Raw genomic sequence first — 26,179 nt, 5'->3', positions numbered from 1 at the left:
CACCGAGACGCGGCGGCCCCGAGCCCGCCCCCGTGGCCCCCGAGGGGTCCCCGAGGTGCTGGTGCCAGAAGGCCCCCCCCCCCCTGTCCTCGTCCCCCGTCCTCGTCCCCACCACGGCCCCGTGGCCCCGTCCCCATCCCTGGCTGGGCGCCTGTGACCCCACAGCGTCCCCGCGGCCCCGTCCCCGTGTCCCCATCCCCAGCAGGGTCTCCTCCGTGCCCCTGTCCCCCACAGGGTCCCCACGTCCCCCTCCCCGTCCCCACCAGGGTCCCCATGTCCCCCTCCCCATGTCTCCGTCCCCACCAGGCCCCCTGTCACCCCAACAGGGCCCCCACGTCCTCGCTCCCCTGTCCCCAACCCTCCCAGGGTCCCCATGTCCCCGTCCCCACGTCCTCATCCCTGCCGGGGTCCCAACGTCCCCATCCCCACCAGCGTCCCCGTGACCCTGTCCCCACATCCCCATCCCTGCCAGGGTCCCTGTGACCTCAGCAGGGTCCCAACGTCCCTGTCCCCGTCCCCCCAAGGCTCCCTATGACCCCACCAGGGCCCCCACGTCCCTGTCCCCATCCCCACAACGTCCCCGTCCCCATGTCCCCATCCCCCCCCCCCCAGCAGGCTCCCCGTGACCCCACAGGGTCCCCACGTCCCCCTCCCACGTCCCCCTGCCCCCAAGGCTTCTTGTCACCCCACCAGGGTCCCCACGTCCCCGTCCCCATATCCCCGTCCCCGCCCGGGTCCCGCATCCCCGTCCCCACGCCCCCACCCCCCCACGTCCCCCCGCCCCGCGTCCCCGCGTCACCTTTGAGCTCGCGCCGGTCGCGGTACCAGCGCAGGGTGGCGGGGGGCCGGGAGCGGGGCACGACGCAGCTCAGCTCCACCTCGCCGCCCTCCACCGCCGGCTCCGTCACCTCCACCACCGGCGTGTCGGGGGGCACTGCGGGGGGGCAGGGGGGCGTCAGCGGCCCCGGACGTCGGCCCCAAGGCGGGCAGCGCCGCGCTTCGTGGCGCGGGGCACGGGGAAACCGCCTCCATCCCCGCGTAACGGTCCCGGCCCCGGTCCCGACCCCGTTCCCGGCCCCGTCCCGGTCCCGACCCCGTCCCCGGGTCCCCGTCCCCGGGTCCCCGTCCCCGGGTCCCCACCCAGCACGGTGAGGGTGGCGATCTGGTGGTGGGTGTCCTCGGTGTAGAGCTGGCAGAAGTAGCCGCCCTCGTCGTCCAGGCGGGCGCGGGCGAGCTGGATGCGGAGCTGCCGCTGCGTGAACTCGGCCAGCTGGAACCGCTCGTCCTTCAGCGCTGCGACAGCCCCGCTCACACCGCGGCACGGCCACCCCGCGGCCACCCCGGCCGCCCCGCGGTCGCCTCGGTCGCCCCGCGGCCGCCCCGCGGTCATCCTATATTCACCCCGGCCACCCCACGCTCGCCACATTCACCCCACGCTCGCCCCGGCGACCACCCCGTAACGTCCCCCCAACACCCCAGGGACCCCACAACCACCCCACAACCACTGCCGGGAGCTCACAACCACCCCACAACCACCCCGGGGACCCCAAAACCACCCCAGGGACCCCTCGACCACCCCACGACCACCCCAGGGACCCCAAAACCACCCCCACGGACCCCACGACCACCCCACAACCACCCCAGGGACCCCCCAACCACCCCCCAACCAACCCAGGAACCCCACGGCTACCCCACGACCACCCCAGGGACCCCAAAACCACCCCCAGGACCACCCCAGGGACCCCACGGCCATCCCACAAACACCCCAGGGACCCCCCAAGCACCCCACAAGCACCCCAGGGACCCCCTGACCACCCCAGGGCCACTCCAGGGACCCCCCAAGCACCCCAGTTACCCCACAAGCACCCCAGGGTCCCCATAAATCACCCCAGGGACCCCACGGCCACACCACGAACACCCCAGGGTCCCCACAAGCATCCCAGGAACCTCCCGAGCACCCCAGGGACCCCAAAACCACCCCCAGGCACCCCAAAACCACCCCTAGGGACCGCCCCAGGGACCCCACGAGACCCCCCCCCAGCTCCAAACCCACCTCCCGTCCTTCCCCCGTATCCCCCCCCACCACCCCTGCCGGGCGTCCCCGGGCGTCCCCACGTCCCGGTGCCCCCCCCCCGGTGCCCCCCCGCTCACCGCGGGTGCCGTTGAAGAAGAGGGTCTGGCGCGCGGGGTTCTGGATGACGACGATGGAGCCGTCGTAGTGGTGCAGGCGGCAGGTGATCTCCGCCGTGCTGCCCTCCAGCACCGTCACGTTCTCCGCCTGCACCTCCTGCGCCCGCCCTGGGGACGCGGCTGCGGTGACACCGGGACACCGGGACGGGGACACCGGGGGCGCCGTGGCAATGGGGACGCCGCCGGTGGCCGCACGTGGGGCCGGCAGCGGGCCAGGAGGATGGGGACAGGTTGGGGACACGAGGGGGGGGGGGGGCGCAGGGACAGCCACCGGGGGGGTTAACGGGGACGGGACAGCCGCCGGGCGGGGGGTTAAAGGGGACGGGAGAGCCACCGGGGGGGGGTTAACGGGGATGGGGTCAGAGGGCACGGGGACGGAGCCACCGCTCCCGGTGCCGCCAGCACCACGGCGGCGCGCGGTTCCGCTGTGTCAGCGCAATCGCCCCCCACCCCCCCGTGTCCTCCCCCCCCCTTTTTTTTTTGAGGGTCGCCACGGCGACCGCGGCGCCACCGCCACCGCCAAGGTCGTCACCGCGCCAAGGTCACCGCGGCCGGGCCGGGGCTCGGGGGGACCCCGGGGCCGGCGGCGCCCACGGAGGAGCGGCGGGGACAAAGGGACGCTTTGTTCCCCCCCCCCCAGCGTCCCCAGTGTCCCCCCCGGCATGGGGTGGGGGGCACGCGGGGACCGGCGGGTGGCCCCCGGGGGGGTTGGTGGCGGGGAGGGGACGCGGCCACGGTGGCGTGGGGACAATCGGCTCTTTCTGCCGGGGACGGGGACGGGCCGGTGGCGCCTGGCACCTCGGGCGGGACGGGGGCAGCGGTGGCACCGTGTCCCCAAGGCCACCGTGTCCCCAAGACCACGATGTCCCCAAGAGCACGGTGTCCCCAAGAGCACGGTGTCCCCGAAATTGTGGTGTCCCCACCGCGGTGACACCCGAAGGCCGAAGGAGGGTGGCAGGAGGTGGCCGGGAGCGGTGACGGCAGCCACGAGGGTGCCGGGACGGCAGCGCGTGGGGGACAGTGGCAGGAGGGTGTGGGGACGGGCGGGGGGGACCGGAGGGAATGGGGGGGCACCGGAGGGGACAAGAGGGGACAGAGGGGGGGGGACTCGTGGGGACACCGCGGGGACGCCCGAGGGCACGGGGACACCCGGTGGAGGCGCGGGGATGCGCGGGCCTGGGGACGCCGGGGGACACCCGGGGCCGGGGGGGGGGTCAGCGCCGGCCGTGCCCCCTCGGGGGGGGTCGGGGGGTGGCACCCGCGTGTGTGTCCCCCCCCTCCCCGTGTCCCACTGCCCCTGCCGCAGCCAGGCCGGGAGGGGTGGAACAAAGCTGAGGGGACTGATGGGGATGGGGGGGTGAAAGGGATGGGGGGGTGTAAAAGGGATGGGAGGGGTAAAAGGGATGGGGGGGGATGAGGACAAGGGGGGGGGACATCAGCAGGGATGGGGGGCGCCGGGGGGGCTGCAAAACGCCATCTTCCCCTTCCCTGCTCGGGGAGAGGAAGGGGGGGGGCACGGGGAATTGGGACCCGGGGGGGGGGAGCCCCCCAATTTTGGGGAGGGGGTGGTGAGCAGCCCCCCCGATTTGGGGAGGGGATGATGGGGAGCCCCCCCCGCTCGGGCTCTGTGCTGGGGGGGGCTCGCGGGGGGAGGCGGCGCGGGAGGGCTGCGGATGCGCGGCAGAGGCAGCTGCTGCCGGCGCCTCGGGACGGGGGGGGGGGGACCGCGGGGCCCAGCGGGCTCGGGGGGGCCCCCCCGGGAGGGTGAGGAGGGGCTGGGGGCCGGGGGGGGGGGCTCCCCAAGCCGTGTTCCCCCCCCCCCCGCCCCCCGTAGGGGCGCAACGCGGGGCCGGGCGCTGCGGAGCAGGTGGATGCGGAGGGAAGGAGGGGGTGGGGGGGGGACACGGGGGGGGGACACGGAGGGGGACACGGGGACACCGGGGGGGGGCCGCATCCTTCCTACCTTCGCCCGCCGCCCAGAGCAGGAGGAGGCCGGCGAGCAGCGGCGGGCCGCGGGGGGGCTTCATGGTGGCTGCTGCGTCCCTCTGCCGCTCCCCACCTGGCAGCGGGCTGCTGGCGGGATAATGTATGCTAATGAGATGCGAGAGGCCGGGCCAATGGGCGCGGAGGAGGAGCCGGCGCCGCCGGGGAGGCCGCTGTTTACAGTCCCATGCGGGTGCAGGGGGGCTGGGAGCCCCCCCCGAAGGTCCCCGGGGGTCCCACGTTGCCCCCCCCCGGGGGAGGGGACCCAGCCCTGGGACCCCCAATTGGTGGGGGGGGGTCTGGGCCTGGCGCCCCCCAGCTTGGGGGGGGACGAGGGGGCAGCAGCCCCCCCACGAGAGGTTGGGGACCCCAAAAAGGGACTGGAGTGCACCAAGAAGGGGGGGACGGAGGGCTCTGAGCCCCCCCTTTTGGGGTGGCAGCCCCCCCGGGACGAGAGCCCCGCACCCCGAGCTGGGATCGGGGCAGCCAAAAGTGGTGCTGAGCACCCCGAGGTGGGACGGGGGGCACCCAAAGTGCGCCCCGCCCCCCCCCAGAAAATCACAGCCTCCCCCCCTTAAATCACAGCCCCCCCCCTTCAAAATCACAGCCCCCCCCCCCCCCCCCCGGGGGCCAGCGGGGTCCCCCCCACGTCCCCATCGTCCCCCCGGCGAGGGCAGCGGGGTTTCTATGGCAGCCCTCACCCCCGGCAGCACCGAACAAAGCGGCGACTCAGCGCGAACAGCGCGGCCTTTCTGCGCCGCCCGGCTCCGGGGGGGGCCGCGGGGGGGGGCAGCGCGGCGTTTTGGGGCTGTTTGTCGCCGTTTCGGGGCCGTTTGTCACCATTTCGGCCCCCCGCGGCCGCTCGGGGGCTCGTCGGCACGCGGGGCACGTCCGGGCGCCGTCCCGGCGCGGGGAGGGGCGAGGCGAAGCTGCCCCAAAAACCACCCTTTTTTTGGCTGAAAGATTCAGGATCTGGCAGGCAGACCCGAAAATGGGCTAAAAAGCATGGAAACGGGGTGAAAAGGGAACTTACGGCAGGAATCGGCGTCCCCACCGGCGGCGGGGATGGGGGCGAATGCACAGCGACATCCTCGGCGGGCTGCGGGGAGCCCCTGCAGCTGGGAGAAATGGTAGAAAAAAAAGAGGGTTTGGGTTTTTTTTTTGACATTAGGGATGCTCTGAGCACCCCGTTGAGGGGTCTGGGCTGCCCCAACGCGCCCCAGAGCGACGAGGTGGTGACCCCGTCCCACAGGGTTTCACTGGGGGGGACCCCGGCTGCACCCCCGTCTGGAAAACGCAGTGTGCAGGGGCGAGACTTGGACAAGAGCCCAAAGCGATGCCCAGTTTCCGCCTGTTTTGCCCCAAATCTTACTGCCACCCCCGCGGTGTGGCCGCCGAGCCCTCTAGTGGGATGGTGAGAGTGTGCGAGGGAAGCGTGGCCGCCTCGGGGCGAAACGCTGCGGCTGGCGGGCGGCACGAGGACGAGGACAGGGAGGAAGGCTTGGGGCACACGGGAGGCGACGGCTCCGGGTCCTGAGGGTAATTATCCTCAGTGATTAAAGAGAGGAGGCGATTTGCAGCCGCGTGTCCTGGCTGCTGTCACCCTGCCGCCTCCTGGAGCTGAACGAGATGAGCAGGAGCTGGAGCGCGTCCTCTCTTCTGTGCCTCTGATGGGTTGGGTTCCTCTGCCTCCACGCTGCAGCTGTGGGGGCCTCTCCCAGCAGGTAAGGAGTGGGTTTGGGGGGCTTGGAGCACGTTAGGATGGGGAAAAGAGGACGGGGAAAAAGAGGACAGGGAAAGGGAGAGCCCCAGCCCCGAGGGCTCGGCCCCACCTGGCACAGCAGGGGAACCAACCGGTCCTGCTGCAGCCCGCAGGCACCGGCCCGCCCGGGTGACGCCTTTGGGGAGGCGAATGGAGGTGGTGAGGTGACTGGGACCGGCACCGCGTTGTGACAGGAGCAAATGGCGGCCCCTCAGCAGCAAGAAGGGGCCCATGGTGGTGTGGGCACACAGGTGAGGAGCTGAGGGAGGCGATGAGGAAGGAGAAAGCAAAAATCTCTCATCCTCGTGAGCCTGAGCTGAGGAAGGCGATGAGGCAGAAGAAAGCAAAGATCTCTCATCCTCGTGAGCCTCGACTGCCTCAGCGAGGGCTCATAGAATCACAGAACCACAGAATATCCTGAGTTGGAAGGGACCCGCGAGGATCATCGAGACCCCACACGAGTCTACCCCCAAATTTTAGACCGTGTGACTAAGCACACAGTCCAAACGCTTCTTAAACCCTGACAGGACTGGTGCCTGAGGCCTCACCGACGTATTTCTCCACAGGGAGCAGGGGCCTCTCACCACGACCATGAGGAAAAGCAGCGCTGCACGAGGCCAGCCCGTGACAGGAGCTGAAGCACCCGATGGGAGACGCCGACAGCGGCCAGAACGAACCCCCCCGAGACTCCTGAGGTGGCTGCGGGGCCGAGGCTGGGCCCTGAGCCCCCCGGGACCCCGCGGACCCCCGGCTGCCCCCGGTCCCGCCGCGGCACAAAATGGCGGCGCGGCCGCCTCTCCCTCAGCGCCCTTCCCGCCCTCGGCGCGGCTCCGCCCCCTTTCCCGCCTCTCAACCAATCAGCGGCCGCGAGCGGCGCGTGCCGCCGAGGGGCGCGACGACCGTTAAACGGCTGCCCCGGCCCGCGCGGGTCACCAAGGGGCTTTTTCTGAGGTAAAATTTGGAGAAAAAAGGGTCTTTTTGACCCAGAACCCCCTCCCCCTCCCCGTCCCTACAGAGGGGTGAACCAAAATGTGCCCTGAAGTCGATTTGGGAGGAATTTTGTGGTGTACTTGGGGGTAAGGGGCTGCTGCACCCCCCAGTCTCCTCAGGCTGTGCTGAGCCCCATTAAATTACTGTTATATTCCCATTAAAATCCCGTTAAATTCCCATTAAAGTCCCCCAATATGAGAAGGAAAAATACCCTAAGACAGGGGGCCCCTTCCCCCCATCCTTTCCCACATTCTGAGGGGTCTCTGAGGCTCTGAGAGGCTCCTCCTGCCCGGCTGGGTTAAAATCCTCCAATTTGACATCTTCAAGCAAAAAAAAAAACCTAACATTTCCCCCCCGCTTCTTCTTCTCGCCTGCTCACTCTGGCATCGCCACGCAGGAGGGGCGGTTGTTGGAAGGCCACAAGAACCACGCTGGTTAAAAGAAAAACGAGCCTAAAAATACCTAAAAATACCCGCTCTCCTCCTTCCCAAGAAGGAAAAAAGTCTTTTTTTAAAAAAAAAAATAAAAATCCCCAAATCAGCGCAGCTGACACAACAGCTGCTTCTCTCTTTCAGCCCCATCTCCGCTGTCATTCTTGCTTTGTTTTGTTGCAAAAGAAAATCTATAAATCGCTGCAAACGCTGCCATTTTCATGCCTCTTTCAGGATTCTTCCAATTCACTGAGGAATTTGCACCAAAAACGCCCATTTTCGCCCCGTTTCTCCAAGGGCTGAGCCCCTGCTCCCTCCCAGCCACACACTTTCTCCCCCCAAACCCTCTGGTTAGAACTAAAAATGGTAATTTTGGGGACCAAAGGGCATTTCTCCTGCTTTTTCCTCCAAAAAAAAGAAAGCAGTTTTTAGAGTCTGGTGAGGCCAGGCAGCGGCGTGGCAGCGAGACAGACGCGGTAAGAGCCGATTTGGGTGTTTTTTCCCTTAATTTTTAAATAAAAATACTGATAAATCGAGGCTGTAGGGATTGATAATGACTGTGGGGCTGCACAGTGAGGCCAGGCACCCTTGGTGCAGCTCCGTGCCCCAAACCCAAGGGACGATTCCTCGCTTTTCCCCCTCAGCACCATTTTTTGGACAGAAATTCTCATTTTCCCCCCCCAGAAAACCACCCCCAACCCCCAAACCGCCCCATTTTCCCCATCCGCCCCAGCATTCGGAAGGAGCACTCCGCACCCCGCGTTAACGAAGCCGGTTTTATTCCGCAGCGTCGCCCCTAGTGCTTCTTGCTGGCGGCCGCCACCTGGGGAAGGCAGAGAGACCCCCGTCAGCGTGAAAATCGCCCCGAAAAAAAAACACCAAAAACCCCTTAAATCACCCCAAAACGGGGCACACACCTGCCCAGCGATCCTGTCCAGATCCCGTTGCCCCTGCGGCGTCAGCTTGCGCCCGCTGGATGAAAACCAAAAAAGCGTTGAGAAGAGAATGAACACAATGGAAGAAAGTGATGAAAACGGAACAATTTGCCCCAAAGCGGGGCCGCTCACCCATCCTGGTCCTTCTCCACCATCTTGAGCCCCTCGAGCGCCTGCAGCACGCGGCGGGCAACGCTCTTGGAGCCGCGGCTGAAGTGGCTGGGCATGACGCCGTTGCGCTGCCGCCCGCCGTAGATCTTGGTCATGGAGCCCACGCCGGCGCCGCCGCGCAGGTACAGGTGCCGGGCGGTGGAAGCTGTGGGGGGGGGAAGGGTTTTTTGGGGGGAAAAGCGTGAGGTTTGGGGAAAGAAGGGCTCTGGGGTGAAGGGTTGGGGGTTCTGGGGGGGGAGCTCAAGGGTTCTGGGGGGAAAGGTTGCTGTTTTGGGGGAATGTCTTCTGTTTTAGGGAAAAAAGCTCACTTTTTTGGGGGGGGGGACAAGGCTCCCATTCTTGGGGGAAAATCCTCTGTTTTAGGCAAAATGCTCCCGGTTCTAAGCGGGGTGAAAGGCTCCTGGTTTTGGGGGAAAATCTTCTGTTTTGGGGAAACAAACCCTGGCTTTGTGGGGGATAAGGCTCCCGGTTTTGGGGGAAAATCCTTTATTTTAGGCAAAAAGCTCCTGGTTCGGAGGAGAAAAGCTTCCAGTTTTTGGGGTTTTGAGGGTTTTGAGGGGAAATAGCTCCTGTTCTTGGGGGAAAATCTTTCGTTTTAGGGAAAAAGTTCCTGGTTTTGAGGGGACAAGGCTCCCAGTTTGGGGGGAAAATCCTGTTTTAGACAAAAAGTTCTTCGTTTTGGAGAGAAAAGCTTCCCGGTTTTACGGGGTGAAAGGCTCCTATTTTTGGGGGGAAAATCTTCTTTTAGGGAAAAAGTTGCTGGCCTTGTGGGGGGATTAAGGCTCCTGGTTTTAAGGGAAAATCCTGTTTTAGTCAAAAAGCTCCTGGTTTGGGGGAGAAAGCTTCTGGTTTTGGGGGAAATCCTCCCGTTTTTTGGGGGAGGCTCCTGTTTTGGGGGAAAACCCTCCTGTTCTTGAGGAAAAAGCTCCCGGTTTGGGGAAAAATCCGCTATTTTGTGCGAAAAGCTCCCGGCTTTGCAGATAAAAGCTTCCGTTGTTTTGTGAAGGAAATCCTCATGGTTTGGGGGGAAAATTCCTCCCGTTCTTGGGGAGAAAACCCTCTGTTTTGGGCAAAAAGCTCCCGCTTTGGGAAAAAATCTCTCGTTTTGGGGCAAACCCCCCCCCCGTTCTGGCACTCACCGGCCCGCGTGTAGAACCAGTTCTCGTCATAGGGCGCCAGCTCCTTGTGCTTGGCCAGCTTCACCGTGTCCACCCACTCGGGCACCTTCAGCTTCCCCGACCTGCGGGCGGCGCCGTTACCGGGGGCTCTCCGGTACCCCCCGGTGCCCCCCCCCCCGTCCCCCCGCACTCACTTCTTGAGGAAAGCCGCCAGGGCCCGCACGAACTCCTGCTGGTTCACGTCCTTCACCGTCACCCCGGGCATCTACCGGGACATGGGGGGGGGGGGGGGGGGGAGGGGGGGTCAGCCCCGCCGGGACCGGAACCCGAACCGGGAGCCCCCCCCCCGTGCCCTCCGCGCCCCGACCGCGGCCCCCCAGGTCCCGAGCCCAGTCCCGGTCCCGGTCCCGAGCCCGAGCCCGAGCCCGGCCCCGTCCCCGCCCCCCCGGTGCCGGTCCCGGTTCCGCTTCCCCCCCCCAGCCCCGGTTCCCTCTCCCCCGGTCCCGGTCCCGACCTCGCTGCTCCGTGCGCGCGCGGCGGGGCCGGAAGAGGAGGGAGCGCGGGGCCACCCGGGGGAAGGCGCAGGGACCGAGTCTCGCGACACCTTCCCCGCCAATCCCCCTCCGCGAGATTTCGCCCGGCCAATAGACGCGCCGAGGGGGCGTGGCTCCGCGTCCCCCCCTCCCCCCCCATGTAATGGCGCGCCGCCGCCACGTGGGGGCGCGCCGCGGGCGTGACGTCACCGCTGGCTGGGGCAGCACCGGGCGCGCTCCCCTCCGGTGGGAGCCGCGAGGTCACCGCCGGGGGGACGGGGAGCGGCCTGGGGGCGCTGGGAGCGGCCCGGGGGGACGGGGAGCGGCCGGGGGGGCGGGGAGTATCCCGGGACGGGGCGTGGAGCGGCCGGGGGGCGCTGGGGGGTTGGCGGCACCTCCCGGAACCGGGGGGTGGGGGGGAAGGGGACTCCTCCCTGACGTTTCCGGCACAGGGCAAGGCCGCGGTGGCGCCGGGAAGGAACGGGAGGAGCGGAAGGCGCCGGCGGAGCCCTCCGGCCCCCCCCCGCCCCGGGCAGACGGTGAAGCATCGGCACAGGAGCTGTACGAAAGCTGCTTTATTTGGCACGGGAACGGCGGCTGCCGCGGCCACGCACGCGGCACGAGCATCGCTGCCCTGCGGCGGCAGCGGCGCCCCGGCACGCCGCCTACTTGAGGGACTTGTGGTTGTTGAGCAGGGTGGCCACCTCGCATGCGGCGTGCAGGGCCACCTGCAGGGTCTTGCAGATGTGTCCCACTATGTCTTGGGTTTTGAGCGACTGCCGCAGGCTGGCCACCTCGTCCTCCAGCAGCTTGGCCCGCTCGCTGAAGCCCTGCTTCAGCAGCCGCTCCTGCTCCTGCAGCTTGGCCTCCATGGCCCGCTTGATGTCCTCCTGCATGTTCAGTGCCTCCGCCTGCAGCTTGGCCTCCAGCATCTTCAGGCTCTCCTGGTAACTGCGCTCCTGGTCGGCCAGCAGCACCTCCAGCTGCTTGTTGCGCTCCTCCGCCGCCTTCTGCGCCTGCCCCAGCAGCTCCGCCTGCTGCTTTTGGTCTTGGGGGGGGGGACGGGGACATGAGGGGAGGCTGTGAGTCAGCCCCGGGGGCCACAGGGACGCAGCGAGGCCACGGCCCTCACCTGCCAGATGCTTCTCGACCTCGGTCAGCGCGTTGTCCGCCTTCAGCACCGCCTCGGCCTCCGCCTTGCGCCCCTCCAGGAACTTGTCCAGCATCTCCTCGGCCTGCAGGGCCCCAGGGGGGTGAGGGAACAGCCATGAGCCCCCCTCCCTGAGCCTCGCAGCACCGTCCTCACCTTGGTGCCCTTGCTCGGGGCTTCCCGGTAGGCGTCCACCAGGCGCTGCCGGTCGGCCTGGTAAGCGCGGTAGCCGCCGGGCTGGGCGTAGGCGCCCTGGGCCAAGTTGGTGTCGAGGGGCTGGGCAAGCTCGTCCAGCAGCTCCCAGCAGCGCGTGCGCGACGCCTCCTCGTTCTGCTGCAGCAGCGACCCGTACTTGGCGTGGAGCTCCTCCTGCGGGCACCGGGACGGCGTCAGCGCCGCGGCAGGGCCAACGGGGCCGGGAACGCCCGGCGAGGGATGGCGGGGCGTGGGGCGCTGCCACGCACCATCAGCTTGAGCTGGTAGTGCTGGTCGCGGTCACGGAAGGCGCGGTGGTGGAAGACCGCCAGCGCCTGCTGCAGCCACTGGTTGTGCTCCTCCGACAGCTCGTGCTGCTCGGCCGGCAGCACCACCCCCTGCATGCCGTTGCAGTACTCGGCCAGCGCCTCTGCCACCGCCGCTGCGTTCTCGCTCGCCGCCACCGCCGCCGTCGCCCCCTCCAGGCAGGGCACGCGCCCGCTAGTGATGGTCTCCAGGTAGCTCTGCACCACCGTGCTGAACGCTGCCGGGAGCGGTGCAGAGAGGCACGGTGAGGCCACGCCGCCGCCAAGCCCTCGTTCCCACCCCCACCGCACCCCCGCTCACTGCGGCCGTTGAGCTCCGCGCCGTCCTGCAGCTGCTTGGGCCTGGAGGAAGCCAGCACGTGCTGGCAGAAGCGCTCCACCTGTGCCAGGAAGCTGGGCTGTAGCGCCACCTCGGGCAGCTCCTCGGGCCGGCCCCGCTGCTCCGCGCCCACCGGTGGCGGGAAGACAAAGCACTTGCGTGTGGGGAAGTAGTTGCGGATGCACTGCCGCGTGGTGTTGTACTCCACCGCCTGCCGCCCGTAGCCTGCACGGGGAAACGGGGGCGCCGTGAGCCCCGTTACCACCACGCTGCCACTGCCGCGTCCGTGCCGCGTCCTCACTCGCTAGCTCACCCTGCTTCAGGGCCAGCGCCCGCTCCAGGTAGTCGTCCTCGGTGATGGGGCGCTCGTCCGCCTGCAGCTCCAGCGTGAAGTCGCGCACGGCCCAGACGAAGTCGGGGAAGAAGCGCACGAACTCACTGTCCTCTGCCTCGCCTGCCCGCTCACTGTCGCTGGCCCGCGTCCGGATGAAGGCCGTCAGCTCTGACACCAGCCTGGTGCCCGGTGAGGAACCCAACGGACATCGACAGGGACCCCAAGCCCGGCCTCCGCCCCAGATCGTCCAGCCATCCTGCCCCAAACCCCACAACTGGGCCCCAAACACCACGTGTCCCCCCAAACCCCGCGTGTACCCACCCAAACCCCAGTTTCACCGCAAATCCCGCGTCTCCACCAAATCCCACAGCTTCACCCCGAATCCTCATCACCCCCCAAGTCCTGTGTTCCCCCAAATCTGACATCCCCCAAAATCCCACAGCTTCATCCTAAATTCCCCCAAGTTCTGCATCCCCCTACATCCTGCACCCCCCCAAAAAAATCCCGCATCCCCCCGTTAAAATTTAAGCCCCAAATCCCCTTAAACCCCACACTTTCAGCCCAAGTCCTGTCCCTGCCCAAATCCTGTGGCCTCAGCCTAAATCCCTCGTCCCCTCTAAGTCCCACAGCGTCACCCCAAAAACCTGTATCCCCCCAATCCCTTATCACCTTAAACCCCACAACTTCACCCTAAATCTCGCATCGCCCCCTAAATCCTGCATCCCCCCCAAATCCCAAAACTGCAGCCTAAATCCTACGTTGCCCCATTAAACCTTAAAGCCCAAATCCCCCAAAATCTGACAGTCCCCCACCCCAAAACACCCCCCTAAGCCGCACAACTTCACCCTAAATCTTACACTGTCCCCTAAATCCTGTACGCTCCCTAAACCCCACGACTTCACCCTAAATCTTACATCGCCCTCTAAGTCTTGTATGCTCCCTAAGTCCCACGACTTCACCCTAAATCCTGCATTGCCTCTTTCAACCTTTAACCTCCAATCCCCCCCCAATATCCGAAATCACCCCCAACCCCAAAACATCACCTTAAAACTCACATCCTCCTAAACCCCACAACGCCACCCCAAACCCTACAACATCCCCCAAACCCCACAACTTCACCCCAAAACCCACAACATCCCCCAAACCCCACAACATTCCCCAAACTCCCCTCCCCTGTTAACCCTTAAGCACCAAATCCCCTTAAACCCCCCCAGCCCCCCCAAAAAATTCCCCTAACCCCCCCTGAATCCCCCCAAAACGCTTCTCGCCCCTATCCCAGCACTGGATACTCGAGGTTCTCCAGCGCCTGCTGGTCAATGGTGCCAGAGCTGTTGTACACCAGGGTGCTGGAGAGCAGCAGCGCCAGCGTGAAGATCCAGGCGTCGTTGCGGCTGTCGCCCTGTACCCGGGCGGGGGTCGTCAGGGCTGGATCCAGGGGTCCTGCGACCCCCCCGGCGCCGCACCCACCTTGTTGGGGTCCCCCAGCCCCTCGGTGTCCAGCAGCACCAGGGTGGTGTTGGCCCGGCGTGGGTGTGGCAGGCACCACATCCAGATCCCCTTGGTCTGCGCCTGCACCGTGGGGCCCAAGGCGAATCCTGCGGGGCCAGGAGGGGTTGTGAGGGCGAGCGGGACCCTCCGGCCCCGTTAATCCTCCATTAACCCCCTCGTTAACCCTGTTAATCCCCCGTTAACCCCCTCGTTAACCCCGTTAATTGTTAATCCCGCATTATCTCACCGGTGCGCCGCTGCGCCAGCCGGTTCATGAGGAAGGACTTGCCGGTGCGGTAGGGCCCCGCGATGGCCACCACCACCACGGGCTGCCCGATGCCGCGCAGCACCTCCAGCGCCTCGGGGTTGGGGCTCAGCACCCCGTCGGCCCCGTTCTGCACCAGGCACAGCGGCTCCTCCATTGCTGCTCCGAGCACGGACGGAAATGAAACCAAAAGCAGCAGCACGGGCAAATAAAGGTCAGCAGCCCCTCCTCATCCTGCCCCCGACTGACTCGGCAGGGAGGGCGGCAGCTCCTCGGCCCTTTCCCGCATTCCCTCGTTTTCCGGGAAACCCAAAACTGGAGGCAGAATGGAGGAATTTGTTGGGGTCGCACCGAGGTCACAACACGCCCTGTATCAGCTGCAGGGCCCCGGAGACCGTGACCCGTGCCAGGCCCGGCAGAAAGAGGTCGGCGACCATGAGCCGAGCCCATCCAGCGCCCTTTGGATCCACGACCCCTTCTTGATCTCCTCCTTCTCCTTCTCCAGCTTCTTGATCTGCTCCCACAGCGCCTCAGCCTCGCGCTGGAAGCATTGCTTCAGCAGCGCCTCCTGCTCCTGCGGCACACGAAGTGGGGTCAGTGCCACTGCGGCGGGTCCCAGCACCCCAACCACCGCAGTGCCCCACGTCTACCTTCTGCTTGTGGGCGATGACGCGCTCCTGTTCCTCCAGCATCGCCTGCAGCTTGCGCTGCATCCGCTCCTCCAGATCCTGCTTGTGCTTCTCGAAGCAGGCACCACATCCAGATCCCCTTGGTCTGCGCCTGCACCGTGGGACCCAGGGTGAAGCCTGCAGGGCTGGGAAGGGGTGTGAGGGCGAGCAGGACCCTCCGGCCCCATTAATCCACCGTTAACCCCCTCGTTAACTCCATTAATCCTTCGTTAATCCTTTGGTAACACCGTTAATCCCCGGTTATCTCACCGGTGCGCCGCTGCGCCAGGTGGTTCATGAGGAAGGACTTGCCGGTGCGGTAGGGCCCCGCGATGGCCACCACCACCACGGGCTGCCCGATGCCGCGCAGCACCTCCAGCGCCTCGGGGTTGGGGCTCAGCACCCCGTCGGCCCCGTTCTGCACCAGGCACAGCGGCTCCTTCATGGCGCCTCCAAGCGCAGGAATGAAACCAAAAGCAGCCGTATGGGCAGAAAAAAGTTGCCCCACCCCCCCCCCCAGCCGTCCTGCCCCCAGCTGACTCAGCAGAGAGGGCAGCAGCTGCTTGGCCGCTACCTGCATTCCCTCACTTTCCAGGAAACCCAAAGCTGGTGGCACCACAGAGAAATTTATTGGGGTTGCACCAAGGTCACACCAGGCGCTGCAGCAGCCGCAGGACCACTGGCATCACGGCCCGCCACAGCCCCCAGAGGCCGATGACAGTGCTGAAAAGATGCAGCGGCTTTTGGATGCACGACCCCTTCTTGATCCCCTCCTTCTCCTTCTCCAGCTTCTTGATCTGCTCCTTCAGCTTCTCAGCCTCTTCCTTGAAGCCTTCCTTCAGCAGCGCCTCCTGCTCCTGCGGCACACGGAAGACGCTCAGCACCACCGCAGTGGCCCCCAGCACCGCTGCCACCACAGTGCCCCCACATCTACCTTCTGCTTGTGGGCGATGATGCGCTCCTGCTCCTCCAGCATCGCCTGCTGCTCATGCTGCGTCTGCTCTTCCAGATCCTGCTTGTGCTTCTCGAAGCTACGCTGCTGCTCCTCCAGCCGTGCCTTGGCCGCCTCCGCAGCCTCCTTTGCCGCTGCCACGGCTGCTGCTGCCAGCGCCTCGCCGGCCACCCGCTCCCTCTCGCATTCTGACAGCTGCTGGTCGGCCGCACACAGCGCCCGCACCAGCACCTCGCGCTCCCGCAGGAACTCCTCCAGCACCGCCGCCGCCTGGTGGGCGCAGCCGTCAGGGTACTACCGCCACCAGCACTGGCACCGCGCATATGGCACTGGAACCGTGCTCACCTTCACCCCCTTGCCAGGCCGCTGGCGGTACTCCTCCATCAGCTCCTGCAGGCGCTCCTGGAAGCGGCGCGAGCCCCCCGGCACGGCGTACTCCCCGCGGTCCAGGCGCTGCTCCACGTCCTGCCACAGCTCCCGCAGCAGCACACGGCACCGCTCCACGGAGGCCGCCTCGTTGCGCTGGCAGAACTCCTCCTTGGCCGCCTCCAGCTCGTGCTGCCAGGGTGATGCGTGGCTCAGTGCGCAGGATGCCGCGTGCCACACCGCGCCCTGCTATGACCCACCTTCAGCTGTTCCTGGTACTGGTGACTGTTGTGGGTGAAGGCACGCTCCATGAAGATGGCGAGGGCGCAATGCTCGCAGCGCCGATGCACGTCCCCCAGCGCTTCCTGCGAGGCCGTGGGCAGCTTCAGCTCCCGCTCCATGCGCTGCTTGTACTCGGCCACTGCCGCCGCCACCGCCGCCGTGTTCTCGGCCGTCGCCAGCGCCATCACCGCGCTCTCCAGGCACAGCACCCCGCTGCTGGCGATGGCCGCCACGTACCTCTCCGCCAGGCTCGCCAGCACTGCCAGGAGGCGATGGTGGTGTCACCCCCCTACGGCACCCAAATGGGGCCGCCCGTCCCCACACCGCCGCAACTCACTGCTGCCCGTCACCGCCTGCCGCCCCGGCAGCGCCTTCACCGGGGCCTTGTCCCAGACGTGCCGGCAGAAGGCGTCGGCCTGCCGCAGGAAGCCGGGGCGCAGCTGCCCCTCGTTGAGCTCCGCCAGCCGCGTCATCGCCTCGACCTCGGCCGGCGGTGGCAGCACGAAGCACTTGCGTTCGGGGAAGAAGACCCGCAGGCAGCGCCGCAGCTCGTTCTGCTCCTGCACCACGCGGCTGCTCCCTGCAGCACAGGGACGCTGTCAGGATGCGGCCCTATGGCATCACCCTGCCGCAACACCGCGGTGCAGCTACCGTACCGGGCTGCAGGCGCAGCGCGTTCTCCAGGTACTCGTCCTCGGTGATGCTCTGCCCGTCCAGTGACAGCTCCAGCGCGAAATCCCGCATGGCCCAGATGAAGCCGGGGAAGAAGCGCACAAAGTTGGCTGCCGCTGTGTCACTGTCATCCTCTGTGTGCACCTGCACGTGGTCTGTCAGCGTTGTCACCAACCTGCGGGGAACGGCGGCACCATCACCATGATGCCACCGTGACAGCGCCAACACCATTGTGCCCACCCCGATCCCCCGGTACCCGAGGTGCTGCAGCGCCTGATGGTCGATGGTGCCAATGCTGTTGTACACCAGGGTGCTGGAGAGCAGCAGCGCCAGCGTGAAGATCCAGGCATCGTTGCAGCTATCGCCCTGCGGCCGGGGGGAAGGGGTCGTCAGGGCCATATCCGGGGTTCCCACGACCCCCCCGGCCCCGCACCCACCTTGTTGGGGTCCCCCAGCCCCTCGGTGTCCAGCAGCACCAGGGTGGTGTTGGCCCGGCATGGGTGTGGCAGGCACCACATCCAGATCCCCTTGGTCTGCGCCTGCACCGTGTGACCCAGGGCGAATCCTGCGGGGCCAGGAGGGGTTGTGAGGGCGAGCGGGACCCTCCGGCCCCGTTAATCCTCCATTAACCCCCTCGTTAACCCTGTTAATCCCCCGTTAACCCCCTCGTTAACCCCGTTAATTGTTAATCCCGCATTATCTCACCGGTGCGCCGCTGCGCCAGCCGGTTCATGAGGAAGGACTTGCCGGTGCGGTAGGGCCCCGCGATGGCCACCACCACCACGGGCTGCCCGATGCCGCGCAGCACCTCCAGCGCCTCGGGGTTGGGGCTCAGCACCCCGTCGGCCCCGTTCTGCACCAGGCACAGCGGCTCCTCCATTGCTGCTCCGAGCACGGACGGAAATGAAACCAAAAGCAGCAGCACGGGCAAATAAAGGTCAGCAGCCCCTCCTCATCCTGCCCCCGACTGACTCGGCAGGGAGGGCGGCAGCTCCTCGGCCCTTTCCCGCATTCCCTCGTTTTCCGGGAAACCCAAAACTGGAGGCAGAATGGAGGAATTTGTTGGGGTCGCACCGAGGTCACAACACGCCCTGTATCAGCTGCAGGGCCCCCGAGACCGCGACCCGTGCCAGGCCCGGCAGAAAGAGGTCGGCGACCATGAGCCGAGCCCATCCAGCGCCCTTTGGTGCCACGACGACTTCTTGATCTCCTCCTCCTCCTCCTGCAGCTTCTCGATACGCTCCCACAGCACATCGGCCTTACACTGGAAGCCTTCCTGCATCAGCACCCACTGCTCTGCAGCACACAGAGCCTGGCTCAGCACTGCCGCCACAGCCCCCAGCAACGCCACCACCACGGTGCCCCCACATCTACCTTCTGCTTGTGGGCGATGACGCGCTCCTGCTCCTCCAGCATCGCCTGCAGCTTGCGCTGCATCCGCTCCTCCAGATCCTGCTTGTGCTTCTCGAAGCTACGCTGCTGCTCCTCCAGCCGTGCCTTGGCCGCCTCCGCAGCCTCCTTTGCCGCTGCCACGGCTGCTGCTGCCAGCGCCTCGCCGGCCACCCGCTCCCTCTCGCATTCTGACAGCTGCTGGTCGGCCGCACACAGCGCCCGCACCAGCACCTCGCGCTCCCGCAGGAACTCCTCCAGCACCGCCGCCGCCTGGTGGGCGCAGCCGTCAGGGTACTACCGCCACCAGCACTGGCACCGCGCATATGGCACTGGAACCGTGCTCACCTTCACCCCCTTGCCGGGCCGCTGGCGGTACTCCTCCATCAGCTCCTGCAGGCGCTCCTGGAAGCGGCGCGAGCCCCCCGGCACGGCGTACTCCCCGCGGTCCAGGCGCTGCTCCACGTCCTGCCACAGCTCCCGCAGCAGCACACGGCTCCGCTCCACGGAGGCCGCCTCGTTGCGCTGGCAGAACTCCTCCTTGGCCGCCTCCAGCTCGTGCTGCCAGGGTGATGCGTGGCTCAGTGCGCAGGATGCCGCGTGCCACACCGCGCCCTGCTATGACCCACCTTCAGCTGTTCCTGGTACTGGTGACTGTTGTGGGTGAAGGCACGCTCCATGAAGATGGCGAGGGCGCAATGCTCGCAGCGCCGATGCACGTCCCCCAGCGCTTCCTGTGAGGCCGTGGGCAGCTTCAGCTCCCGCTCCATGCGCTGCTTGTACTCGGCCACTGCCGCCGCCACCGCCGCCGTGTTCTCGGCCGTCGCCAGCGCCGTCACCGCGCTCTCCAGGCACAGCACCCCGCTGCTGGCGATGGCCGCCACGTACCTCTCCGCCAGGCTCGCCAGCACTGCCAGGAGGCGATGGCGGTGTCACCCCCCTACGGCACCCAAATGGGGCCGCCCGTCCCCACACCGCCGCAACTCACTGCTGCCCGTCACCGCCTGCCGCCCCGGCAGCGCCTTCACCGGGGCCTTGTCCCAGATGTGCCAGCAGAAGGCGTCGGCCTGCCGCAGGAAGCCGGGGCGCAGCTGCCCCTCGTCGAGCTCCGCCAGCTGCTTCATCGCCTCGGCCTCGGCCGGCGGCAGCATCACGAAGGACTTCCTCTCGGGGAGGAAGTTGCGCTGGCAGCGCCGCAGCTCGTTCTGCTCCTGCACCATGCGGCTGCTCCCTGCAGCACAGGGATGCCATCAGGATGCGGCCCTCCGCTGTCACCCTGCTGCAACACCGCGGTGCCACAGCCGTACCGGGCTGCAGGCGCAGTGCTTGCTCCAGGTACTCGTCCTTGGTGATGCTCTGCGCGTCCAGCGACAGCTCCAGCATGAAATCCCACATAGCCCAGATGAAGCTGGGGAAGAAGCGCATGAAGTTGGCCACCGCCGCGTCCCTGCTGTCCCCTACCCGCACCTGCACGTGCTCCTTCAGCGCTGTCACCACCCTGCAGGGAGTGGTGGCACCATCACCACGATGCCACCACAACACCGCCGACACTGCCACGCCCACCCCGATCCCCCGGTACCCGAGGTGCTGCAGCGCCTGATGGTCCATGGTGCTGGAGAGTAGCAGCGCCAGCGTGAAGATCCAGGCGGCGTTGTGGCTGTCGCCCAGTGCCCCGGAGGGGGGGTCGTCAGGGCTGAATCCAGTGGTCCCGCGACCCCCCTGGCCCCGTACCCACCTTGCTGGGGTCCCTCACAGCCCCTCGGTGTCCAGCAGCACCAGGGTGGTGTCAGGCCGGTACGGGTGTGGCAGGCACCACATCCAGATCCCCTTTATCAGTGCATGCAATGTGGAGCCCAGGGCATAGTCTGCAGGGCCGGGAGGCCGTTAATGTCAACCCCCTCATTAGCCCCATTAACCTCCTCATGAACCCCGTTATCTCACCGGTGCTCCACTGCGCCAGCCGGTTCATGAGGAAGGACTTGCCGGTGCGGTAGGGCCCCGCGATGGCCACCACCACCATGGGCTGCCCAATGCCGCACAGCACCTCCAGCGCCTCGGGGTTGGGGCTCAGCACCCCGTCGGCCCCGTTCTGCACCAGGCACAGCGGCTCCTCCATTGCTGCTCCAAGTGGGGAAACGAAACCGAAAGCAGAGGCACGGGTAGAAAAATGTCGGCGGACCCCCCCGCTCCATCCTGCCCCCAGCTGACTCAACAAGGAGGGCAGCAGCTGCTCGGCCCCATGCTGCATTCCCTCGTCTTCCAAAGGACAAAGGAAACCCAAAGCTGGTGGTACTACAGAGAAGTTTATTGGGGTTGCGCCAAGATCACACCAGGCGCAGCAGCCGCAGGGCCACTGGCATCACGGCCCGCCCCAGGCTAAGCAGGTTGATGGCACCACTGACGACATTCACTACAGTTTGGATCCTCAGCAGCTTCTTCATCTCCTCCTTCTCCTTCTCCAGCTTCTTGATCTGCTCCTTCAGCTTCTCAGCCTCTTCCTTGAAGCCTTCCTTCAGCAGCGCCTCCTGCTCCTGCGGCACACGGAAGGCGCTCAGCACCACCGCAGTGGCCCCCAGCACCGCTGCCACCACAGTGCCCCCACATCTACCTTCTGCTTGTGGGCGATGACGCGCTCCTGCTCCTCCAGCATCGCCTGCAGCTTGCGCTGCATCCGCTCCTCCAGATCCTGCTTGTGCTTCTCGAAGCTACGCTGCTGCTCCTCCAGCCGTGCCTTGGCCGCCTCCGCAGCCTCCTTTGCCGCTGCCACGGCTGCTGCTGCCAGCGCCTCGCCGGCCACCCGCTCCCTCTCGTGCTCTGACAGCTGCTGGTCAGCCGCACACAGCGCCCGCACCAGCACCTCGCGCTCCCGCAGGAACTCCTCCAGCACCGCCGCCGCCTGGTGGGCGCAGCCGTCAGGGTACTACCGCCACCAGGACCACGTGTAGGGCACCGGCACCGCGCTCACCTTCACCCCCTTGCCGGGCCACCGGTGGTACTCCTCCATCAGCTCCTGCAGGCGCTCCTGGAAGCGGCGCGAGCCCCCCGGCACGGCGTACTCCCCGCGGTCGAGGCGCTGCTCCACGTCCTGCCACAGCTCCCGCAGCAGCACACGGCTCCGCTCCACGGAGGCCGCCTCGTTGCGCTGGCAGAACTCCTCCTTGGCCGCCTCCAGCTCGTGCTGCCAGGGTGATGCGTGGCTCAGTGCGCAGGATGCCGCGTGCCACACCGCGCCCTGCTATGACCCACCTTCAGCTGTTCCTGGTACTGGTGACTGTTGTGGGTGAAGGCACGCTCCATGAAGATGGCGAGGGCGCAATGCTCGCAGCGCCGATGCACGTCCCCCAGCGCTTCCTGCGAGGCCGTGGGCAGCTTCAGCTCCCGCTCCATGCGCTGCTTGTACTCGGCCACTGCCGCCGCCACCGCCGCCGTGTTCTCGGCCGTCGCCAGCGCCATCACCGCGCTCTCCAGGCACAGCACCCCGCTGCTGGCGATGGCCGCCACGTACCTCTCCGCCAGGCTCGCCAGCACTGCCAGGAGGCGATGGCGGTGTCACCCCCCTACGGCACCCAAACGGGGCCGCCCGTCCCCACACCGCCGCAACTCACTGCTGCCCGTCACCGCCTGCCGCCCCGGCAGCGCCTTCACCGGGGCCTTGTCCCAGACGTGCCGGCAGAAGGCGTCGGCCTGCCGCAGGAAGCTGGGGCGCAGCTGCCCCTCGTCGAGCTCCGCCAGCCGCCTCATCGCCTCGACCTCGGCCGGCGGCAGCATCACAAAGCACTTGCGTTCGGGGAAGAAGTCACGCAGGCACTGCCGCAGCTTGTTCTGCTCCTGCACCATGTGGCTGCTCCCTGCAGCACAGGGACGCTGTCAGAATGCGGCCCTATCGCGTCACCCTGATGCAACACCGTGGTGTCTCCACTGTACCGGGCTGCAGGCGCAGCGCGTTCTCCAGGTACTCGTCCTCGGTGATGCTCTGCCCATCCAGCGACAGCTCCAGAATGAAATCCCTCACGGCCCAGATGAAGCCGGGGAAAAAGCGCACAAAGTTGGCTGCCGCTGTGTCACTGTCATCCTCTGTGTGCACCTGCACGCGCTCCATCAGCGTTGTCACCAACCTGCGGGGAACAGCGGCACCATCACCATGATGCCACCGTGACAGCGCCGACACCATTGTGCCCACCCCGATCCCCCGGTACCCGAGGTGCTGCAGCGCCTGATGGTCGATGGTGCCAATGCTGTTGTACACCAGGGTGCTGGAGAGCAGCAGCGCCAGCGTGAAGATCCAGGCATCGTTGCAGCTATCGCCCTGCGGCCGGGGGGAAGGGGTCATCAGGGCCATATCCGGGGTTCCCACGACCCCCCCGGCCCCGCACCCACCTTGTTGGGGTCCCCCAGCCCCTCGGTGTCCAGCAGCACCAGGGTGGTGTTGGCCCGGCATGGGTGTGGCAGGCACCACATCCAGATCCCCTTGGTCTGCGCCTGCACCGTGTGACCCAGGGCGAATCCTGCGGGGCCAGGAGGGGTTGTGAGGGCGAGCGGGACCCTCCGGCCCCGTTAATCCTCCATTAACCCCCTCGTTAACCCTGTTAATCCCCCGTTAACCCCCTCGTTAACCCCGTTAATTGTTAATCCCGCATTATCTCACCGGTGCGCCGCTGCGCCAGCCGGTTCATGAGGAAGGACTTGCCGGTGCGGTAGGGCCCCGCGATGGCCACCACCACCACGGGCTGCCCGATGCCGCGCAGCACCTCCAGCGCCTCGGGGTTGGGGCTCAGCACCCCGTCGGCCCCGTTCTGCACCAGGCACAGCGGCTCCTCCATTGCTGCTCCGAGCACGGACGGAAATGAAACCAAAAGCAGCAGCACGGGCAAACAAAGGTCAGCAGCCCCTCCTCATCCTGCCCCCGACTGACTCGGCAGGGAGGGCGGCAGCTCCTCGGCCCTTTCCCGCATTCCCTCGTTTTCCGGGAAACCCAAAACTGGAGGCAGAATGGAGGAATTTGTTGGGGTCGCACCGAGGTCACAACACGCCCTGTATCAGCTGCAGGGCCCCCGAGACCGCGACCCGTGCCAGGCCCGGCAGAAAGAGGTCGGCGACCATGAGCCGAGCCCATCCAGCGCCCTTTGGATCCACGACCCCTTCTTGATCTCCTCCTTCTCCTTCTCCAGCTTCTTGATCTGCTCCCACAGCGCCTCAGCCTCGCGCTGGAAGCCTTCCTGCAGCAGCGCCCGCTGCTTCTGCAGCACACGGAGGAGGCTCAGCTCCTCTACGGCAGCCCCCAGCAACTCTGCCACCGTGGTGCCCCAACGCCTGCCTGCAGCTTGTGCTCAATGATGCGCTCCTGCTCCTCCAGCATCACCCGCTGCTCGCACCACAGCCGCTCCTCCAGCTGCCTCTGGTGCTCCTTGAAGCTGCGTTGCTGCTCCTCCTGCCGCGCCTCAAACGCCTTCGTGGCCTCCGCCACCGCTTACGCCGCTGCTGCTGCCAGCGCGTCGCTGGCCACCCGCTCCCTCTCGCACTCTGACAGCTGCTGGTCGGCCGCACACAGCGCCCGCACCAGCACCTTGCGCTCCCGCAGGAACTCCTCCAGCACCGCCACCGCCTGGTGGGCGCAGCCGTCAGGGTACTACCGCCACCAGGACCACGTGTAGGGCACCGGCACCGCGCTCACCTTCACCCCCTTGCCGGGCCGCTGGTGGTACTCCTCCATCAGCTCCCCCAGGCGCTCCTGGAAGCGGCGCGAGCCCCCCGACACGGCGTACTCCCTGCGGTCCAGGCGCTGCTCCACGTCCTGCCACAGCTCCCGCAGCAGCACACGGCTCCGCTCCACGGAGGCCGCCTCGTTGCGCCGGCAGAACTCCTCCTTGGCCGCCTCCAGCTCGTGCTGCCAGGGGCGATGCACGGCTCAGCAGGCAGGAGGACACCGCGTGCTTTGCCACACCGCGCCATGCCGGGACCCACCATCAGCTGGCCCTGGTAGCGTTGCTCCTTGTCAGCAAAGACGCGCGCCATGAAGAGGCCGAGGGCGCGGCGTTCGCAGCGCCGGTGCACGTCCCCCAGCGCTTCCTGCGAGGCCGTGGGCAGCTTCAGCTCCTGCTCCATGCGCTGCTTGTACTCGGCCACTGCCGCCGCCACCGCCGCCGTGTTCTCGGCCATCGCCAGCGCCATCACCGCGCTCTCCAGGCACAGCACCCCGCTGCTGGCGATGGCCGCCACGTACCTCTCCGCCAGGCTCGCCAGCACTGCCAGGAGGCGATGGCGGTGTCACCCCCCTACGGCACCCAAACGGGGCCGCCCGTCCCCACACCGCCGCAACTCACTGCTGCCCGTCACCGCCTGCCGCCCCGGCAGCGCCTTCACCGGGGCCTTGTCCCAGACGTGCCGGCAGAAGGCGTCGGCCTGCCGCAGGAAGCCGGGGCGCAGCTGCCCCTCGTTGAGCTCCTCCAGCCGCGTCATCGCCTCGACCTCGGCCGGCGGTGGCAGCACGAAGCACTTGCGCTCAGGGAAGAAGTCGCGCAGGCAGCACCGCAGCTCGTTCTGCTCCTGCACCACGCGGCTGCTCCCTGCGGCACGAGGAGGCCATCAGGATGCGGCCCTATGGCGTCACCCTGACGCAACACCGCGGTGCCGCTACCGTACCGGGCTGCAGGCGCAGCGCGTTCTCCAGGTACTCGTCCGCGGTGATGCGCCGCCCGTCCTGAGACAGCTCCAGCGCGAAATCCCGCACGGCCCAGACAAAGCTGGGGAAGAAGCGCACGAAGGCAGCCGCCGACTCATCCCTGCTGTCCTCCGCCCGCACCTGCACGCGCTCCGTCAGCGCCGTCACCACCCTGTGGGGAGCGGCGGCACCATCACCATGATGCCACCGTGACAGCGCCGACACCATTGTGCCCGCCCCGATCCCCCGGTACCCGAGGTGCTGCAGCGCCTGCTGGTCAATGGTGCCAGAGCTGTTGTACACCAGGGTGCTGGAGAGCAGCAGCGCCAGCGTGAAGATCCAGGTGTCATTGTGGCTGTTGCCCTGCAGCCAGGGGGGGTCGTCAGGGCCATATCCGGGGTTCCCACGACCCCCCCGGCCCCGCACCCACCTTGTTGGGGTCCCCCAGCCCCTCGGTGTCCAGCAGCACCAGGGTGGTGTTGGCCCGGCGTGGGTGTGGCAGGCACCACATCCAGATCCCCTTGGTCTGCGCCTGCACCGTGTGACCCAGGGCGAATCCTGCGGGGCCAGGAGGGGTTGTGAGGGTAGCAGGACCCGCCAGCCCCCTTAATCTTCCATTAACCCCCTCGTTAACCCTGTTAATCCCCCGTTAACCCCGTTAAATCTCCCGTTATCTCACCAGGGCGCCGCTGCGCCAGGTGGTTCATGAGGAAGGACTTGCCGGTGCGGTAGGGCCCCGCGATGGCCACCACCACCACGGGCTGCCCGATGCCGCGCAGCACCTCCAGCGCCTCGGGGTTGGGGCTCAGCACCCCGTCGGCCCCGTTCTGCACCAGGCACAGCGGCTCCTCCATTGCTGCTCCGAGCACGGACGGAAATGAAACCAAAAGCAGCAGCACGGGCAAACAAAGGTCAGCAGCCCCTCCTCATCCTGCCCCCGACTGACTCGGCAGGGAGGGCGGCAGCTCCTCGGCCCTTTCCCGCATTCCCTCGTTTTCCGGG

At 66.9% G+C, this 26,179-nt stretch overlaps 8 protein-coding genes across 12 annotated transcripts; all 8 read right to left on the bottom strand.

The window, feature by feature from the left end:
* Nucleotides 1-690: 690 nt before the first annotated feature.
* Nucleotides 691-7,977, bottom strand: CADM4 (cell adhesion molecule 4; the record flags this gene model as incomplete). The annotated part of the gene is made up of 6 exons (XM_040543734.1): nucleotides 6,484-7,977; nucleotides 5,207-5,291; nucleotides 4,154-4,260; nucleotides 2,152-2,298; nucleotides 1,141-1,293; nucleotides 691-934 (listed from the first exon to the last, which is right to left on the bottom strand). Coding segments are annotated over exons 2-6 (707 nt in total), but the record flags the coding sequence as incomplete, so codon positions are not given.
* Nucleotides 7,978-8,118: 141 nt separating this feature from the next.
* Nucleotides 8,119-10,184, bottom strand: RPS19 (ribosomal protein S19). Its single transcript, XM_040543732.1, has 6 exons — nucleotides 10,095-10,184; nucleotides 9,775-9,845; nucleotides 9,602-9,702; nucleotides 8,424-8,607; nucleotides 8,274-8,328; nucleotides 8,119-8,179 (listed from the first exon to the last, which is right to left on the bottom strand). The coding sequence occupies exons 2-6, from the start codon at nucleotides 9,843-9,845 to the stop codon at nucleotides 8,153-8,155; spliced, it is 438 nt and encodes a 145-aa protein (XP_040399666.1). The 5' UTR covers nucleotides 10,095-10,184; the 3' UTR covers nucleotides 8,119-8,152.
* A 489-nt stretch (nucleotides 10,185-10,673) lies between these two features.
* On the bottom strand, nucleotides 10,674-15,322 carry LOC121063312 (guanylate-binding protein 1-like). 2 transcript variants are annotated; one of them, XM_040543723.1, is made up of 9 exons: nucleotides 15,129-15,322; nucleotides 13,905-14,032; nucleotides 13,727-13,836; nucleotides 12,417-12,616; nucleotides 12,086-12,328; nucleotides 11,728-12,002; nucleotides 11,420-11,632; nucleotides 11,246-11,348; nucleotides 10,674-11,161 (listed from the first exon to the last, which is right to left on the bottom strand). In XM_040543723.1, the coding sequence occupies exons 1-9, from the start codon at nucleotides 15,301-15,303 to the stop codon at nucleotides 10,779-10,781; spliced, it is 1,830 nt and encodes a 609-aa protein (XP_040399657.1). In that variant the 5' UTR covers nucleotides 15,304-15,322; the 3' UTR covers nucleotides 10,674-10,778. The 2 variants fall into 2 exon arrangements, with proteins under 2 accessions (XP_040399657.1, XP_040399658.1); XM_040543724.1 differs by lacking the exon at nucleotides 15,129-15,322 and adding an exon at nucleotides 14,173-14,535.
* A 146-nt stretch (nucleotides 15,323-15,468) lies between these two features.
* Nucleotides 15,469-20,567, bottom strand: LOC121063314 (guanylate-binding protein 1-like). Of its 2 annotated transcripts, none has more exons than XM_040543726.1 (9): nucleotides 20,401-20,567; nucleotides 17,568-17,721; nucleotides 17,387-17,496; nucleotides 17,115-17,305; nucleotides 16,796-17,038; nucleotides 16,437-16,717; nucleotides 16,156-16,368; nucleotides 15,793-16,080; nucleotides 15,469-15,715 (listed from the first exon to the last, which is right to left on the bottom strand). In XM_040543726.1, exons 2-9 carry the CDS (start codon nucleotides 17,646-17,648, stop codon nucleotides 15,506-15,508), a joined length of 1,617 nt encoding a protein of 538 aa, XP_040399660.1. In that variant the 5' UTR covers nucleotides 17,649-17,721; nucleotides 20,401-20,567; the 3' UTR covers nucleotides 15,469-15,505. The 2 variants fall into 2 exon arrangements, with proteins under 2 accessions (XP_040399660.1, XP_040399659.1); XM_040543725.1 differs by lacking the exon at nucleotides 20,401-20,567 and adding an exon at nucleotides 17,836-18,190 and having other exon boundaries at nucleotides 17,568-17,695.
* On the bottom strand, nucleotides 18,448-20,127 carry LOC121063320 (guanylate-binding protein 2-like). The gene is made up of 5 exons (XM_040543735.1): nucleotides 19,827-20,127; nucleotides 19,508-19,750; nucleotides 19,149-19,429; nucleotides 18,868-19,080; nucleotides 18,448-18,792 (listed from the first exon to the last, which is right to left on the bottom strand). The coding sequence occupies exons 1-5, from the start codon at nucleotides 20,125-20,127 to the stop codon at nucleotides 18,448-18,450; spliced, it is 1,383 nt and encodes a 460-aa protein (XP_040399669.1).
* Nucleotides 20,136-20,767, bottom strand: LOC121063318 (guanylate-binding protein 3-like). The gene is made up of 2 exons (XM_040543733.1): nucleotides 20,461-20,767; nucleotides 20,136-20,384 (listed from the first exon to the last, which is right to left on the bottom strand). The coding sequence occupies exons 1-2, from the start codon at nucleotides 20,765-20,767 to the stop codon at nucleotides 20,269-20,271; spliced, it is 423 nt and encodes a 140-aa protein (XP_040399667.1). The 3' UTR covers nucleotides 20,136-20,268.
* A 36-nt stretch (nucleotides 20,768-20,803) lies between these two features.
* LOC121063315 (guanylate-binding protein 1-like) lies at nucleotides 20,804-23,403 on the bottom strand. The gene is made up of 9 exons (XM_040543727.1): nucleotides 23,165-23,403; nucleotides 22,897-23,024; nucleotides 22,716-22,825; nucleotides 22,444-22,634; nucleotides 22,125-22,367; nucleotides 21,766-22,046; nucleotides 21,485-21,697; nucleotides 21,128-21,415; nucleotides 20,804-21,050 (listed from the first exon to the last, which is right to left on the bottom strand). Exons 1-9 carry the CDS (start codon nucleotides 23,337-23,339, stop codon nucleotides 20,844-20,846), a joined length of 1,836 nt encoding a protein of 611 aa, XP_040399661.1. The 5' UTR covers nucleotides 23,340-23,403; the 3' UTR covers nucleotides 20,804-20,843.
* Nucleotides 23,404-23,498: 95 nt separating this feature from the next.
* On the bottom strand, nucleotides 23,499-26,179 carry LOC121063316 (guanylate-binding protein 2-like). Of its 3 annotated transcripts, XM_040543730.1 has the most exons (9): nucleotides 25,857-26,081; nucleotides 25,608-25,735; nucleotides 25,431-25,540; nucleotides 25,159-25,349; nucleotides 24,840-25,082; nucleotides 24,481-24,761; nucleotides 24,191-24,403; nucleotides 23,834-24,121; nucleotides 23,499-23,756 (listed from the first exon to the last, which is right to left on the bottom strand). In XM_040543730.1, exons 1-8 carry the CDS (start codon nucleotides 26,029-26,031, stop codon nucleotides 23,987-23,989), a joined length of 1,476 nt encoding a protein of 491 aa, XP_040399664.1. In that variant the 5' UTR covers nucleotides 26,032-26,081; the 3' UTR covers nucleotides 23,499-23,756; nucleotides 23,834-23,986. The 3 variants fall into 3 exon arrangements, with proteins under 3 accessions (XP_040399664.1, XP_040399662.1, XP_040399665.1); XM_040543728.1 differs by having other exon boundaries at nucleotides 25,159-25,540; nucleotides 25,857-26,179; XM_040543731.1 differs by lacking the exons at nucleotides 23,834-24,121; nucleotides 24,191-24,403 and having other exon boundaries at nucleotides 23,499-23,783; nucleotides 24,685-24,761; nucleotides 25,857-26,082.

The sequence above is a fragment of the Cygnus olor genome, unplaced genomic scaffold, assembly GCF_009769625.2.
Source record: "Cygnus olor isolate bCygOlo1 unplaced genomic scaffold, bCygOlo1.pri.v2 scaffold_182_ctg1, whole genome shotgun sequence".
Lineage (NCBI taxonomy): Eukaryota > Metazoa > Chordata > Aves > Anseriformes > Anatidae > Cygnus > Cygnus olor.
The sequence above is the reverse complement of the archived record's forward strand: the minus strand, read 5'-3'. Positions and strand labels throughout refer to the sequence as shown.

Excerpts from the sequence above, each read along its gene's own strand:
- RPS19 (XM_040543732.1), bottom strand. The coding sequence starts at position 9,845 with ATGCCCGGGGTGACGGTGAAGGACGTGAACCAGCAGGAGTTCGTGCGG. Across the intron at positions 8,329-8,423 it reads GTGGAGAAGGACCAGGATGG|CGGGCGCAAGCTGACGCCGC; the intron begins GTGAGCGGCCCC and ends GTTTTCATCCAG. Across the intron at positions 8,180-8,273 it reads TGGACAGGATCGCTGGGCAG|GTGGCGGCCGCCAGCAAGAA; the intron begins GTGTGTGCCCCG and ends TGCCTTCCCCAG.
- LOC121063312 (XM_040543723.1), bottom strand. The coding sequence starts at position 15,303 with ATGAAGGAGCCGCTGTGCCTGGTGCAGAACGGGGCCGACGGGGTGCTG. Across the intron at positions 14,033-15,128 it reads CCTGGCGCAGCGGCGCACCG|GATTCGCCTTGGGCCCCACG; the intron begins GTGAGATAACCG and ends CTGGCCCCGCAG. Across the intron at positions 11,162-11,245 it reads GGTCGAGAAGCATCTGGCAG|ACCAAAAGCAGCAGGCGGAG; the intron begins GTGAGGGCCGTG and ends CCCCCCCCCAAG.
- LOC121063314 (XM_040543725.1), bottom strand. The coding sequence starts at position 18,010 with ATGGAGGAGCCGCTGTGCCTGGTGCAGAACGGGGCCGACGGGGTGCTG. Across the intron at positions 17,696-17,835 it reads GCTGGCGCAGCGGCGCACCG|GATTCGCCCTGGGTCACACG; the intron begins GTGAGATAATGC and ends CTGGCCCCGCAG. Across the intron at positions 15,716-15,792 it reads TCATCGCCCACAAGCAGAAG|GAGCAGGAGGCGCTGCTGAA; the intron begins GTAGATGTGGGG and ends CGTGTGCCGCAG.
- LOC121063320 (XM_040543735.1), bottom strand. The coding sequence starts at position 20,127 with ATGGACCATCAGGCGCTGCAGCACCTCGGGTACCGGGGGATCGGGGTG. Across the intron at positions 19,751-19,826 it reads AGCACTGCGCCTGCAGCCCG|GGAGCAGCCGCATGGTGCAG; the intron begins GTACGGCTGTGG and ends CCTGTGCTGCAG. Across the intron at positions 19,430-19,507 it reads GCAGGCGGTGACGGGCAGCA|TGCTGGCGAGCCTGGCGGAG; the intron begins GTGAGTTGCGGC and ends GCCTCCTGGCAG.
- LOC121063318 (XM_040543733.1), bottom strand. The coding sequence starts at position 20,767 with ATGCAGCATGGGGCCGAGCAGCTGCTGCCCTCCTTGTTGAGTCAGCTG. Across the intron at positions 20,385-20,460 it reads GCTGGCGCAGTGGAGCACCG|ACTATGCCCTGGGCTCCACA; the intron begins GTGAGATAACGG and ends CCGGCCCTGCAG.
- LOC121063315 (XM_040543727.1), bottom strand. The coding sequence starts at position 23,339 with ATGGAGGAGCCGCTGTGCCTGGTGCAGAACGGGGCCGACGGGGTGCTG. Across the intron at positions 22,368-22,443 it reads CGCGCTGCGCCTGCAGCCCG|GGAGCAGCCACATGGTGCAG; the intron begins GTACAGTGGAGA and ends CCTGTGCTGCAG. Across the intron at positions 21,051-21,127 it reads TCATCGCCCACAAGCAGAAG|GAGCAGGAGGCGCTGCTGAA; the intron begins GTAGATGTGGGG and ends CGTGTGCCGCAG.
- LOC121063316 (XM_040543728.1), bottom strand. The coding sequence starts at position 26,031 with ATGGAGGAGCCGCTGTGCCTGGTGCAGAACGGGGCCGACGGGGTGCTG. Across the intron at positions 25,541-25,607 it reads GGCTGGGGGACCCCAACAAG|GGCAACAGCCACAATGACAC; the intron begins GTGGGTGCGGGG and ends CCCTGGCTGCAG. Across the intron at positions 24,122-24,190 it reads GGCCCGGCAAGGGGGTGAAG|GCGGTGGCGGTGCTGGAGGA; the intron begins GTGAGCGCGGTG and ends TGCGCCCACCAG.